At 40.3% G+C, this 15,844-nt stretch overlaps 1 protein-coding gene across 1 annotated transcript in view; it reads right to left on the bottom strand.

The window, feature by feature from the left end:
* DACH2 (dachshund family transcription factor 2) overlaps window positions 1-15,844 on the bottom strand; it is a 286,703-nt gene that overhangs the window by 142,873 nt on the left and 127,986 nt on the right. Inside the window, exon 2 of the mRNA XM_063313700.1 lies at window positions 241-356. Coding sequence (XP_063169770.1) covers window positions 241-356 — 116 coding nt within the window. The remainder of the gene's footprint in view (window positions 1-240; window positions 357-15,844) is intronic.

Here is a 15,844-nt window from a genome sequence, read left to right on the forward strand (position 1 = left end):
GGAAATTACGATTAATGAAGAACTAAATTGCAAATCCATTAGGTTTTAGTCAGCTCAGCAACGCCACGTGGGGTGAGGGGCTGGGGAGAGGTTTCATGAATGCTCAAGAAATCCAATAATGTAACCTCTGGTAAAGCTTGAAAAAGCCCTGAAGGACGAGGCAGTTAGATCAATATTAGTTTATTTCAACTGCTGCACAGTACGAAGCAAGGGAGCGAAGCATCCAAAGGATTTTATTACCTGTTGGGGAGATAAGCCCTGGTGATAAGAGGGCCGGTACTCCGTGGGGAAGCAGACGCGTGTTCTCTTGTATCGCAACCCCCAGAGAGCGCTTGGGGGGTCTCCCCGGCCGTGAACTGTTGAAACAAAAGTGAAAATAAACTTTAAGTGCTCCTTTGTCAAAAGGATTTGCATCAGCAATGTACTTTGCATCGATTTTCTAAGGCCCTGACCAGCTCAGTCCTTTGGCTGGTTTCTGGTTTCAGCTTCCAGAATTTTAACTCTTTCTGTCCTCAAAAGTGACCCACCATCACCTGTTACAAATCACCCACAGCATTCTTAAGGTTTTGTTAAGGGGCGTAAAGAAAAATGTAAGTGACATCCCCTGGGAGCAAACAGAAAGACCAGTTGTTTCTCAGCTCCTGGTGGTTTGAGGCCACTTTTCTGCTCAAGATTTCGTGATGGTGTAACTGATTTTGAGTCTTCTAACAACCCTGTGAGGAAGGAGGAGATCATTCCCAAACACCCAGTGACTTCACTCATACATCACGCTAAGGCTTAAAGGGGCTGCTTGCTTTCGGCTTAGTATGCTGTCTGAAGCTTTCTGCTACAGCTAAACCAGTTTCTGTTTAAAATAGGGACTTGCACCCTGGTGGCCACAGGCTCTTTACCCCTGATTTAAAAAAAAAATTACTTTAAAAAAACTGCCTAATTTACACTAATGCCTTCTCCGGATCTCACCTAAGGCCCGCTAGCATCCTTAGACTACAGAAACAATGGGTAGGTTCAGCTCTATGCTTTTTGCTTAGAAAGGTCTCATTTGCTCTTCCCCCATCAACAATAAGGCAACATTAATTCCAGGTTGTATTCTGCCTCTGATAAACGTATGCGTTGTGACTGGCCACATCTTCCATGGAGCCAGGCTCTCAAAATTCCAAGTGCACTGACTTCTCTCCTACCCCACAGATCCTTCGTGGCATTCTGTGTTAATGAGATTTGTGAGCCAATGTGGATGTTGATATTTTAAAGCCAGGTCTCTTCACTCCAAGTGCAAACCATCTTGGGGAAACGTTACCATGATGGTCCTGCATTACTGTTACTGATGGGGAAAATACCTCCCCTTTTAGTGACTTCTCCTTCCACAAGCAATCACCCAGAAGATGTTCTGAATGCTGAGAGATCCACCGAATCAGAAAGGACTTTACCTTCCTGACTATCCTGAGCACATGTATACATCAGTAAACAATGCCTTCATGAAACTTGGGTTACAGAAGATAAATGTTAACTCCTGATCTGCCTTTTAATGATCTAGAATTATAACAGAGTCAATTTATTGCATAATGTATGCTTCACCTTTGATAAAAGGAGCTGAACAACTGTTATAACGGTTCCCAGATCAGGATCACACAGCTGAGTATTTGGGGGGGGGGTGCCCTTCTCTCTCTCCCCCCAGGGCAGCAGCCCTCCTACTGACCCCATAGATCTTTTAAAGGATGTTGTACACTGGAGCCCATTCCCAAAGTGATTGCAGCCATCTTTCTCTTTGATTTTTCAACCCCAGTAGCCCACTCTACAGACTGACTGGGGTTCCCCAACATCACTCCAAAGGACTTGACTAATCATGTCCTTGCCAAACTCTCACACTGTTCAATCCCAGCACTAATTATGAACCTCACTCTGGAATATAAAAGAAGGGAAAATTTGCATGGCATCTGCCCACTCCTCAGAACATTAGGCAATGTATCACTCATAGTAGTAACATATGTTTGGTTGATATTTTCCACTAGACAAGTCAAATACAACATTACTAATGGGCAACAAAGCCATTGTGGTTGACTAAGTATACAATTGTTCAGGGTTTCCCAACTTAGGCAATTCCCAGATGCATGGATCTCAACTTCCCAGCCAACATGGCCATTGCTGTGAACTCTGGGATTTGAAGTCCACAGATCTGGAAGTCATCCAAATTCACAAAACACTATCATAGTTGGATAAACCCTCAGCTTAGCACACTGTGTGAATCCAATTCGCAGCTATGTAGGGTTAATGCAGCTTTCCCTAGCGTGATACCTTCCAGATGTGGAGCAAGTCTCTCAAAATTCTCAGTCAGTTGGCTGGAAAATGTGAAAACTTTGATCTCACACCCATCCGGAAAGCACCAATCTGAGGAAGGCAAGGTTAACAAGTTTGTACAGAATCTTCGAACCAGAACTGTTGGGGGTGATCAAAGGCCTTCTATGAAAAAGGAATACGATGCAGAAAGACAGACAGGCTACTGCTTCCTTGCTGTAATTTATTAACAAGCCAGTTTGCAGTAACAATGGTTAGATTCTTTTTCAACTCAGAAAACTCATAGGTGCCTTATGCGCTCAACCACTTAGTGTGCCCACCTACAACGACTAAAGAGGAAGAAATGAATTTACCAGAGAGAGAGGAATTGGGACCATTTACATCACATCTGCATGTTCTACCTATATGCACAGAAATAACGCAAATTGTTTCCCCCTTTTACCCTTCAAAGATAGGATCACTTCAAATACAGGACCAGCTGGTGAACATAGCTGTTTTTCTTTTATTATCCGCTTTAGTTTTAATTATTATTATTAGCAGCATCATTATATTTCAGGCAGAGTATCTGTGAGTCAAATTTACATATGGCAAAGGAACTCATGACTCACTTAGGCTTAAAAATGACAACACACACGCAAGTTTAAACGCATCTGATGCCTTTCCTATTGACTTAGCAAAATTTGACCGTTCCCTTTTTTTCCCCCCTTCTTATTCTCCTTTATAGAAATCAATTTTACCCAGATGAGGAACTGAGTTTTGACAAATGTGGTTTTGTACCAGCAGCAAGAAGTGGAAGGTTCACACCAACAATCCTTCTCCCTCCCCTGCCTCCCCTCATCCTGGAAAATAAATTACTTCCCTTGCTTTCAAAGAAACAGAAGTTAAACTTCACTCCATCAAGTTTACAGTTAAAAACTCTAGAGCAGTGTTTTTCAACCTTGGCAACTCTAAGATGGGTGGACTTCAACTCCCAGAATTCCCCAGCCAGCCAGCTAGGCTGGGGAATTCTGGGAGTTGAAGTCCACCCATCTTAAAGCTGCCAAGATTGAGAAACACTGTTCTAGATCAAAAGGAGATAAACTCCATATTAAAAACACAGGGATATCTGGTATTATGACACAAAGGTACCATTACTGTATTCATGATTTGACAAAATGCGTGTGTAGTACAGTAGTTGATTTTATTATGCATCTTTCTCATTCTCAGACATACATCGTGAAATCGTTCTTGGGTTTATTGTTTTAGGGCTAGCCTATAAAATCTTTTCTGTTTCATTTACAGCAGATCAAATTTTCATCTTTGCATAGTGCTTCCCCCCTCAAAACAACCCCTCTTTACTCTGGAGAGTCCTACACAATACAATACAGCACAATATGATATAAAATATACTGCACAGATCAATACCTTTCACCCCATCTTGGTTTCCAGCCAGGAGAGACCTGCTCCTGTGCAGCAAAAAGCAAGGGTCCAAAACCAATTATTCTTCACATCTTCACAAATCCTCATTCAAATGTGCAGAAAAATGGGCAGGACCTTCACACGATAGAACTTATAAAGGATTGGTCTGCTTTAATGCAGAAGTTCTCACACAGTGTTGGGACATTTCTGGTGGCTTGCAAAAAACATGGGCATGTTTTAAAAGCTTTGCTGGTGGTAGTCCCAAAGTTTGGAACACTGTGCCCCCAAAAATGCACCTGGTCATTTTGTTATTCACCTTCTGCAAGGTTCAGACAAGCTTCTGTGGTGACATTTCGCCAGTGGCTTTGGCTGGCATCTTATTTTCCCGTCTAAAGTTTGATACCAGAGGTGTTTTCGTATTTTAGTTTCATGAAAACACCTCCTCCTCTTCGTCTTTGCATTTTAGTGTGCTTTAAGTCTGCAAACTGCCAATCACTCACACCCTTAGAATTTTTTTTCCTAGTGTTCAATTATAATTTGCCTTCTTGCAACTTAAATCCATTATGCCATGTTTGGTAGTCTGGGATGAGAAGGAACAGGCCCTGAGGTGCTTCTGTGGGTGGGTGGGTGGGCGGGTTTCTTTCTTTCTTTCTTTCTTTCTTACAGAAAGATTCTGTATGGCTGCCCATCTCATCTAAGTGACTCCGGGCAGCTCACAGCAGGCATAAAAAACCATCCAATAAAAAAAAGGTTAAAAACCAATATACAAACATATAAAACCATCAATAATCATTTTAAAACAAAAATAACCATGATCAGTGGCAGAATCCAACCTTACATCAGCTCAACACAGCCATTGTAGAACCTCCCCACCACTGCTGTGTCCCCAGGCCTGGCAGCAGAGCCATCCATGTCTTCAGGGCCTTTCCAAAGGCCAGGAAGGATGGGGCCAATCTAAGTTCCAGAGGAAGACTGCGATCTCTCTCTCTCTCTAACAAACACACTTGTCTTGTTTAAAGGCTCAGCTCCTTCAATCTCCTTTAATACGATGTACTTTCTAGTCCTCTGATCAGCCTCACTGCCCTTCTCTGGACCTGTTCCAATTTCTCTGAATCCTTCTTAAAGGGCCCAATCAAAAGAGAATAAACTGGAATCATTGCTTCTCATGATTTGAAAATTAGACTTCTGTTGATGCAGCCTAAAACCGCCTTTATCTTTTGTGCCGACATACTACACTGCAGGCTCATATTCAGAGTGCAGTCAACTACTAATCCAAGATCTTTTACAAGTACTATTGCTTATATCCCCCATCATACATCTATGCATTTCATTTTTGTTTCCTAAATGAAGACTGTTTTCTAAGTGAAGAAGGCAATGGCAAACCACTTTTGTACTCTTGTCCAGATAACCAAATAGTTGTGTCCATGTCGTCGCCAGGAGTTGAACTTGACTCAAGGGCATTTTTACCATTTTATGTTCACTATACCAGCTAATTATCAGAACAACTGCTGCAGTAACAACTGCTCTCTCTATATGTGGTTGCAATGACCCACAATTGTTGAAGTAAGCCTGCTTTCAGTTGGAGAGACAGCAGGCCAAAACACACAATTCTGTGGAGGATTAATTTTATTATCCATTTTCATAGACCAAAGTTTCAGTTCAATGCCTCATGAGCTAATGAGGTTTTGGCTAATGGCTGCACAAAGTGAGGTTGCTTTGACTGGAAAAATATTTTCAGGACTGTCAGGTTGAACCGAATATGGAACACTGCATTCTCTGAAAAACACTCCAAGAAAACTGGATCAGCAGAAGTTACTGGAAATACACCGGTTCTTCTGAGGAAATATTATATCTTTTCTCTTTTTTATGTCAACAACTTTCCCACAATATTTGCTCTTCCTGTTATATGACAGAGCTTGCTGACAAATTTATTTTAAGATGTGTCTATTGTGGTCAGTTTCAGTCAATTTCTAACACTTAGAAGTGAAACTGGATACTCTTCATGCATCTTCCACTGCAGCTTTATTTATGATTAAAAATCAACAAACTATCAGAAGCCACAACTGAACTGAGACTGCAAATCTTGATTTGTCTGAACAAGAGACAGCACTACTTCTACCTCTGTGGGAGACAGAGAAAATTCAACTCGGTCAAACAACTCTAAATCATATCCTATTGACTTGATGGAGCCATCAGCAACCACAAGATGTGAAACATTGGCCAGGCTGCCTTTATACAGTATAAGGAAGCTCAAGGTACGCTTTGAAGTTCAGTACTAAAGCTGCACAAACTGTGATTTAGCATGTAAAGGCTGAGCAATGCACACAGATTGTCATGAGTACTGATGGCAAGCAGGAGGGGGACTCTATCCAGGGGGGAAAATGCATGCGTAGTACTGAGGAATTAAGCAGCCATTCAAAGAGACACAGATCAGACCCACCTTGACTTTTGGGGTTTATCTGTCTGGGTTTTCCCACGCTTCTTCAGTTTGTTAGGATTTTCTGTCTTATGTAGCAGTAATAAACACTAGAGACCTACTCCTCGTCTCAGCGTGATTCCTGACTGTTAGGACAGAGATCTTCCATATACAAGGGCAAAATGAACTGTATTGGACTTCCAACAATAGCAACATTGAGAAGCAACTTTTATCTGGACCCCCTCCCTTCTCCCAAAAAAGCTTTTCTGGTGAACTCCATGGCTGTACTCCCAAATTTACTAGAATCAGATGTAAATTTACATACTAATCAAGACAAATAAACATGTGGTGATTTAACTAGGAAACAGTCTGATGACAATTTAATCAGTACAGGTTAAAAGGTCCATCTCTACCGCATCCTGTTGCAGTGAAAATATTGATTGTGTTACTGATTTCAGTAATGCCTTATTTTGCAGGGCACAAATAACCATGTAATTGCTCTTTAATTGAATGGTGATTGCTTGCTAGCAAATTATTAAGGGGCTTCTTTTTTTTGCTTAATTACTTTATTATTTATGCTCAGCAATATTATTTTTTTTATTGGGGGTAGGGAGATAATAAAACCCAACTCTAAAAACAAAGCAAACATATAAATCACTGTGCTGTTTTGGATTGGGTGTTTCTTTGTTCACAATCCATATCTTCCTGTCATGGTACTAGACTAGCTGGTCCAATTTCTATAACAGGCCAGTTTTTGGTTACCAGATCGAACTGCTGAAACCACAGTTTCTCATTCTGGGCACCATCAAAACTAAGGCTTAACAGATCAGGAAGTGCCAAACTATAATGCCCAAGTCAAGGCATGAGAGTATGGGGGGCAAATAATCACACATGTGTCATGAAACCATGATGCAAACGGTGTACTTGCATCATTTACACTGAACACAAAGATTTTGTCCTATTTGGGACTTGTGTAAAATATGCTGTGTAAAAATAGAGAAAGCGTATAAAACCTAGTATACAGGGGCATGACATAATGTAACATCCATATCTCTCTGCTTTAAGAGTTTAAGGGAAGGTGGACTGTATACACCATTCTGATTATACCTATGGAGTTCAGTTAAATCCAGGTATTAACAATGGGAAAATAGAGCGGGTTCTGTCAGCTCTACTATGTAGACCAACTCCACATGAACTCAACTCCACATGAAGATTATTTTTATTAATATTGGCTATAGTAATGAAATCTTGCAAGTCTGACTGTGCTTTACTCCCCCCAGCCCCTGCCCCCTATACTCATGTGAATTATGAAGGTGTCTGCCTGAGTCTTTTGAGCATGTCTTTTCGTTTTGGACTTAAGCCATGGGTTTCCCCTTGTTGCTTTAGTGATGGATCTGGCCTATCTCCGTCAAGATCACCTTCCTTACTCTCTGCAGGTACAGACCAGCTTCCTAAGGAACTTATTTCAGGTAGCTAAATGTGGGCCAAGCCTTGCTTTGTTCAGAGGTAGTGCTTATAACAATTGAAACGAGGGCATGGCTATGTGTGTTCGGATATTGGCTAAAAGCTCACTTCCAACCTTAAGCTTTGACAGACAAATATTATTCCTCTTGAAAACACCAAATAAAAGACAAATGAGAAAAGCTGAGATTCTCGAGTGAGGTACTGATGACCCAAGGAGAAGATCAGGCAAGCATACTTCTCAGAGGATTTTCAATATAAAATTCCAAACAGAATATAGTAAGATGTCACTCAGAGCTCAATTGGGTCACAGTAAATTTTATTTGAAGCCAGCATTATATTTGGCCCAACTTACAAACAACAAATTTCAGAGGGCCTTCACACTATTGTCATTTAATATATCACCATCAGCAGTGTCGGAGGGTAAATATCACAAAATCCCCTATGCTGAAAAGCTTTGTCCTTGTAAAGATGGGAGCATTAAATCATCAAATCATGCTTTGCTTTGTTGTAATTTTTACTGAGACATTCATAACAAGCTACTAACACTAACACTCTTTCTAGCTCATTTTCAGGTCAGACAGAAAAATCCTAGGTAGAGCTTTTGGGGGCAAATAAAGATCCCCAAATAACTCTTGCTATTGCAGAGTCTGTATCTGTAGCCAGCAGACCTTGTGCACTGTTGACAACAAAGTAGACTAAGCATGATTACAGTCCTTTTAATTATGTATGCTGTATTATATTCTGTATTATATATTGCATTTTTTAGGTATAACTAGAAATATACTGTAACCATGAAAACCTGTTTCTTCCCCTGGGCACTGTGCCAGAGCATGAGATGAACCAGCCTAGAATGAAAGGTTTATTTGAACAGATTATACAATGTTTGGCTTATTTTGTTATCCACGTATTTTCTTATTCTGTTTTTTGGTTCTGGGTATTATTGTGTTTTGCTTTTAGTTCCTATGTTGGTTTTTTGCTTTTAGCCAATTGTAAGCCATCCAGAGTTACTTTTTTCTGAGTTGGATGGCCATAGAAATCAAATCAGATCAGATCAGATCAGATCAGATCAAATCAATAATTTCTTTTTGCTGGAATAGGGCCAGAAATCCATTCCAGTTCTGAAACTTTCAAGACTTGGGTTCCACAGAACTCTGCAAAGTAAAAAGTGAATGAAATCAGTCAAATCATGTCATGTGGTACTGTATAAAAGCAATCCTATCCCTCTAGACTCTCTGGACACAACAGTGACCAAATTATGTCTCAGAACAAAATTCAGAAATACTACAATTAGACATAAAATGACAAATTCCACCCCAAAGCCCTCCAGGTCTGCAGCTCATGAAGATAAAGAGATTGTATGGAAATATATCATGGTCACATCAACTCAAAACAAAGGCACCAATGTTGATGCAACAACCACACAGGCTTTCATGTTAAAAAGAAGAAACACTAAAAATACAAGTTGGATCTGTAGAACTTTTTATAATTTGTTTTTTATAGAATTAGCACTAAATAAAAAAAATTGTAGAATGAATTATTTTGAGAAATTGGAAAAAGACTATTATTCCGGATATTAAGGATTGGATTCAACATGTGTAATCTACTCAGGTTTGAAAAGGGTTAGCCCTAACCCTAACCCTTTTTCTTTCTGCTAATGAAAAAAAATGACACATTTCTCTTTGACAAACATTTCATGTTATTTTACAACAAAAGCTTTTTTCTTTTAAATTTGAAATTTTAATATATTCTTCAATGCTTGACACATGGGCAATATAGCTTGATATGCCATGTTTTCTTCTTTTTTCCTTGTTATTGTTTGTCATTGTGTTCTTCTGAGTTTGTTGATAGTTTGCTTTTGTTTTCTGTTCTTAGTAGTTAATTGTGGGGTGTAGTTTTGAGTATTTTTTAAGAAATGTAATTTGGGGTGAGGGTGGGGGACATATGCCCTGGTCATGTAATCTTAAAATAGAGGCACCAGCATTAATGCAACAATGCCACAGGCATGAGATCTTAATATCAAAAAGGAGAACTGCTAAAAAGACAAAGTGAATCTACAGATCATTTTCATAATTTGTCTTTAGAGAATGAACATGAAATAGAAAAAAAAAATCTATTCCTATGACCACCCCTCTTGCAAGTAATTAATCAGTCTAACAATGAGAAAATAAGGAAAAGAATGGATGTTAACTTTACAAACATTTAACAGTATTAGCCTCCAATCTACAATCAAGTTAAGCCAACACATTTGGAATTAAGTAACAGAATACACTGCTTTCCTACTAGCCTTCCTTACTATCCTTTTTTTTTTATCTTAACCGAGTCATTGTTCGGCCTATTAAAGTTTATTTTAATCCTCCAACAGCGTTTTACTCTGTATTAAAGTAATTTCTCAAGCATCTATGTTGTTTACTCCACACGTTCATCAGTGGAGTTACATCTCAAGCATTCTCTAGACTGCCACTGCACAACAATTGTTACAGGCTTATACACACTATTTTTGGTTCATACATCATGATAAGTTATAATTTTGGGAAGGCTGGCTTTGAATCCAGCCATCGTGGCTTGTAAACCAATATTTACAGCTTAGTGCAATGTCTAAACCCAGGCAACAGAGGCTTAATAATAATAAAACAAAGTAGAAATAATGAAATCAAAGACAGCTTAGTGGGATGTAGGAACCCAACCATAATCTGCATTAGGAGCTGCCTGAACAAGAACAACAAACCCACCAATTTTTGTACCTTTGGATATACCAATGAAAGCACTGCATACATTCCAGTCAATGAAGAATTTATCAGACTGAATGGAGGGTAGGAAACATTTGAGGAGTTTGGAACTGCAACTAACTTTCTCAGTGGGCTGCAGGAAGTCTTCTGGTGATGCTGTGATGTCTCCAGAAGGGGATTTTTTCCAGCTTTTTTTTTGCTTTTTATTTGAGAGTTTTAGGATAAGAATGAGAGCCAGAGGCCTCTTATTCCCTCCTTCACTCCCTCCAAGGGCACCATGAATATTAAACCTTTATTCAGTACATTTTACTGGTGTGATCTGGTGGTGCTCCAGGTGACAAGGGGACCACAGACTATAGATTGCTTGTCCTGGACTAAGGCTCCACTGATATTTTAAGAAAACTCAAGTTGAATCTCTGGCCACTGTTCCTTTTAAGTGACTAATATTCATTGGCTAACAGAACCTGGCTCTACCACTCCGTGATTTTCTTTAATCGCTCTTTACCCTCACCTAATCCTATGGCCATTAATCATGTCTTAGAGGAATATCCCTGAAGTTCTGAGTTCCTATTGTACAAATCAGTACTATTCCGTTGGTCCCATTTCTTTCATCTGAGTAACAGAGGGAATTGTTCTCCCACTCATATATATTTGCAATGCCAGAAATCCTCATGGCTTTTTGAACAGTGGAAGCCCAATCTAAGAGCTACAGCCAAGAGAACCAGGGTCTAAATTCTGGAGCCCAAGATGAAAACCAAGTGGGAGTTCATGTATTGTGAGGTTTACAACTGGGTTAGTTAAGACACTGCACTAAACCAAACCCAAACGAATTACACTGGGGCAGAGGTCTCCAGCCACGGGTTGGGACCCTCCAGGGGGTCACAGACAAACTCACTGCAGTCTTTGCTCCTCACTTCCTGCACAATGAACTACTGCAGTATTGCAAAGTTCAAGAACCCCTAGGATGCATAAATTAAAATCTAATTATTGCAAGTAAGTGGTATATTTATTTCTTGTCCAACCCTAATCCCAATGAAACCATTTGTTTAACTTGTAGGGTGTTGGGCGTCACACAAATTTATTTACAGGATCATTTTAGGTAGTTTTCGTACAACATTTGAGAATACTTGCCTTGGGCTTAGTGCATGCTGCCCAAAAGTTTCCAAACTTTGCAAACTGGATGAAGAAGGGACTCTGGTTGGAATCTGAAAGTACTGTAGGACTTTTCTTCTGCAAAAGGAATGATCCCACTATATTTTTAAACCCAGGGAAAATATAAATGCCTTTCTGGAAAGCCTTCAGTTGCCTTGTGGCATCAGAACAATGTCCTCCCCCTCCCCCCAAAAAGCGGGCTTTTGTCCACATATTTCCTAAGTGCCAGATGTAGTTAAACTCTGAGTGACCTTCCGGGTGTTCAGGAAGAGAGAGAAACTTTGACCTCCCTGCAACTTGATTCTGTCTCCTCTTCATGTGGGCAAACTGATCACTTGTCTAACTATTGAACTACATTGTATTCCTACCCAGATCAAAGGCAACAACAGGCTAATTCAGTGGCTGGAGGAGGGGAAAAAAGGCAGCCATGCAAAATGGGCAATTAACATTAATCATACGTGAAGTTGTTTAAGCAGTTAACTAGAACCTGATTGCTATGGCAACTCTCATAAAAACACGGTTTTGCACTAATGCACCAACCCTCCTTACAACGCTGTATGGGAGCTCCAAGCCATTGTGTCCTTCTCAATGAAAGAGTAGGTGGCTGGGATGGAAGGAGCACCTCTAATGTAATTATTTGATGCTGAGCTGTATGCAAGTCAGGCTTCACTCCATGGATTTTTAGAACCAACTCATGCTTTGAGATTCCCAATTATTTTATTTGGTTGGCAAACGAAAAACTGTTTACATAATGGACACACGGGCAACCCTTCCATCACATGCCTCTAGCAGAATTTGGCCAAATTTGAGGGAAGCCTGCAGCAGAGATAAGAAGAAAGACAAGCTAAATACAATGGCATCCAACTGGCTGGTCATATTCTACAACAGGGACGGAAAATCTGTATCTCCTATAAAATGCTGGAACACAATACCCATCATCTCTTACCACTGGCGGTGTGAGTTGGGCCTTCTGGAAGTGGTAGTCCAGCAATTTCTTGGGGCTGTTCAAAAAGATACTGCTCCAACCAAGAAGCTGATTTGGACATGAGACTATTACAAGACCGGGCACATCCCAGCAAAGTCTAAAACGTGTTCCAGCTAATTGTGCAGCTGAAAGCAAGTTTATGATCCAGGGAGCCTCACCCATAGGTCTTGGAAAGGGTCTAGCACACAAGGCATTAGAATGATACTGGGAGCATTATCTCTGAACACCTTACTACATCTAGTGAAAAGCACGGTAAATGCTTAATGCAATGTGCAAATGATAAGGCTGCATTACACCCAGCCCACCTCCTCTCTTCAAAGTGAATGAGAAGCCCACCAACCATTGATAGGCCGGAACAATGCTACACTCTTGGGCACTGCGGGAAACTGCTCTCCCATTTTCTTTGTTCTAGCAACTCAGTTTGATGGAACACCGATTTCCTTTCAAAGTTCTTTCAAAACAGAAGAAAAGAAGGGTGGAGGGCAATGTTCTTGTATTTCTTTGGTGATTCAGTAGGTGAAAGGTGTGCATGAGCATCCTGTCCTTCACTGTACAATCCTCTCTTCACCCCTCTGTAGCCTTCCCACACTTCCATTCACGCCCAAGGGAAGACTTCATCATGGGGAAACTCTGTTCAAGGGGCTGTTTAAGACTAGGAAGTGTGGGTGGTTTGGAGGCTTCAGAGGGAGAGGGAGATGTGAAATAGCAAAAAACAGCAGTCACCGCCTTCTCTGCCGCCACCTCCTCTTCCTCAGGCAGGCTCAAAAACCCAGCAGGAGAAATTTGAAAGAAATTCTCAAGGACCCTGGGAAAATAGACATCTCTTTCACGGATGAAGAATGTCTCTGAAAGACTGCAGCCCAGAATTCAACCCCACGTTGGTTGGTGCAAACATTTCATCAAACACAGAAGTTTTTCTTAGGGGAGGAACAGATACCACAGCATGCATTTATTAATGGGGTCCCATATGTCCTCAACTCACCTTTCCTTCTACTACTGTCTGAGTGACATGGCAGCCTGTTTTTTGTCCTCCTTGGCAGCTACTTAAAATCCATTAGGACAAGGTTGGGCAACATCTTTGTAGCCAAACCTTTCCATTTTCTCTCCCCCCCCCCAAAATAAAGCTAAGGGCTGTAGCAATTGTGAGGTGACCAAATGATTTCACAAGAATAAGCTTAAAATTTTCAGCTCTTTTCCTGGGGGAGGAGATTTACAGCCTTATTTATTCCCCCCCCTTTCTTTGCAAAAATAATAAACATGCCATAAGCTTATATAGTGAACAACAAAAAAATTACAAAAGCACAGTGTAAATTATAGAAAAGAAATAGAAGGCACCTGAAATTTATCATTGGAAAAGCTGATAACAATGGCTATTTTTCAATAAGCTTGCTATCTGTTGATCTCTAACAAAGTAAATTCATTTTGTAATGTTGTTGTTCTTGCTGTTTTGCAAACCAGAAAGTAAGGTCAACGCAATTCTATGCTGATATCATTAGATAGTTTGCAACTGAATTGCTTTGCCTGCCCTATGGAGCATCATCCCCCCAAAGATCTGGATGGTCCTGATCCTACTGGCCTTTCATAAGGTTTTAAAGACCTGGAAGTTCCCACAGAACTCTGGCCCAGGAATGTTAAGTGAGCCCCACTGACTGGTAATTTAGTTACTGTCTCAGTTTTTAGAAGCTGAATGATTTTTTGACCCCAGGTATGTGTTAACATGGTGGTCTTTTTCAAACACTGTTTTATAAATTGTGTTACTGCTTTCTGGTTGTAGCCTTTTGTACATCATCTAGAGTTTAGATTAGTGCGGTAAATAAAAATGATCAAAGCTATTATTAAAATAAAATAAATATTCAATAATTAACAAAAGTAGTCAGTATAATAAGAATTGTAAGTCAGAATAAACAATTAACAGGAGTTTCTATCTGAGCTAACAGGTTCTATCCTGATTTAACACATCAGGCAAGACTTGTTTATACGTGTGTGTGTCTGTGTGTGTTAACAAATTATAATACTATACGTGAAGAGAACCCCAAGGACATGCCCAGTTTTAAAAATACAAGAGCCTCTCTAATGCAGATGATCTCGTCTACTTCAGCTACCAAGGGTGGTGTCATGGTAGTTCTGCTGTGGGGAAGAGTGGAGAAATTAAAGGCCCGCTGTGACATTCATTCATTCATTTATCCAATTTGTCCCTGCCCATCTCCTCCCTTCGGGGGACTCTGGGCAGTTTACAGTAATCAATTAAAACAACAATCATACAATGAATAAAATACACAATATAAAATTACAGTGATAAATAATATAAATAAGAGTAAATAATAAAAAAGTCCAAGTGGCGAAAGAATCTAAAACAGTCCAAGTGTGGGAGGTCTATAGCAGCCATCCCCATGTAGATCTATTCCCCTCTCCACCCCAAGCGAGGTGGCAGAACCAGGCCTTCAGACTCCGCCGAAAGGCCAGGAGCGATGGGGCCAATCTCACCTCTGGGTGACATTCATGAGACATTACAGCTGACACCTCCCCTCTGGGGTCTTCCCTAGGGCTGCTATGGTGATAGCTTCCCTTTAACCTCCCTTTGGTCATGAAAAGCTCCCTGGGTTAGTACATTGTAATGGAGACTTGAGAAACTTCAACTCCTGTTCTGTCCTAAGAGCACCCAAGTAAGAATGAATGAACTCAGTGAACAATCTAAGAACCATTAGATTTACGCAACACAGGTGATTGGCAATCCTACAAAGATCGTGACGCGGCAGAGCTGATTGGAATGTATTATCTCTCTCATGTTGTTGGGGGGGAAAAGCCTACTTGCAAGAAAGATTTTATTTTTTTTTGCAGAGAGACAGTTGATAGAATAAGCAATTTAAAGGTTGACTACTCAACTGACAGAAGCTATAGCTTGTGAAACTATTTTATACCTCATTTACTTGACCTATTTGCCTATTTAAATAAAATGTCTTTTTCTTGTCCTTTATTTGCACTGTCCATTTATTTATACTTACTTATTACAGGGGAACATAATCAAACAGTTCTGGGATGAATCTCTGAGTCCAATTATCAGCCTTCACCAAACTGATAACCTCTTGATGTGTTGGGATTTTCAACACCCAGAAGTCTCCATCTCTGACCAGGCTGAAAGTTGAAATTCCAAGACTGGGTTGGGTAAGTTGAAACAAACAATGAAAAGAAGTCTCTGTATTCATGAGAGAAACGGGGCTGCAAGGAAGAATGGGGAATTGGGGGAATACAGTGAGTTTTAAAGTCTACAGAGAAAGGAATAATTCATGTAACTTGCATCATAACTTCCAAGTGTCAAAATTCAGGCTTGCCTAGAACTAAACATATGATCATTTCCCAAGAAAAGAGGCAGGGTTGATTAGAAGCATCTAAGCTTTGAGGCAACAGAATTTCAAA

This window comes from Candoia aspera, chromosome 12 (genome assembly GCF_035149785.1).
Source record: "Candoia aspera isolate rCanAsp1 chromosome 12, rCanAsp1.hap2, whole genome shotgun sequence".
Taxonomy (NCBI): Eukaryota; Metazoa; Chordata; class Lepidosauria; order Squamata; family Boidae; genus Candoia; species Candoia aspera.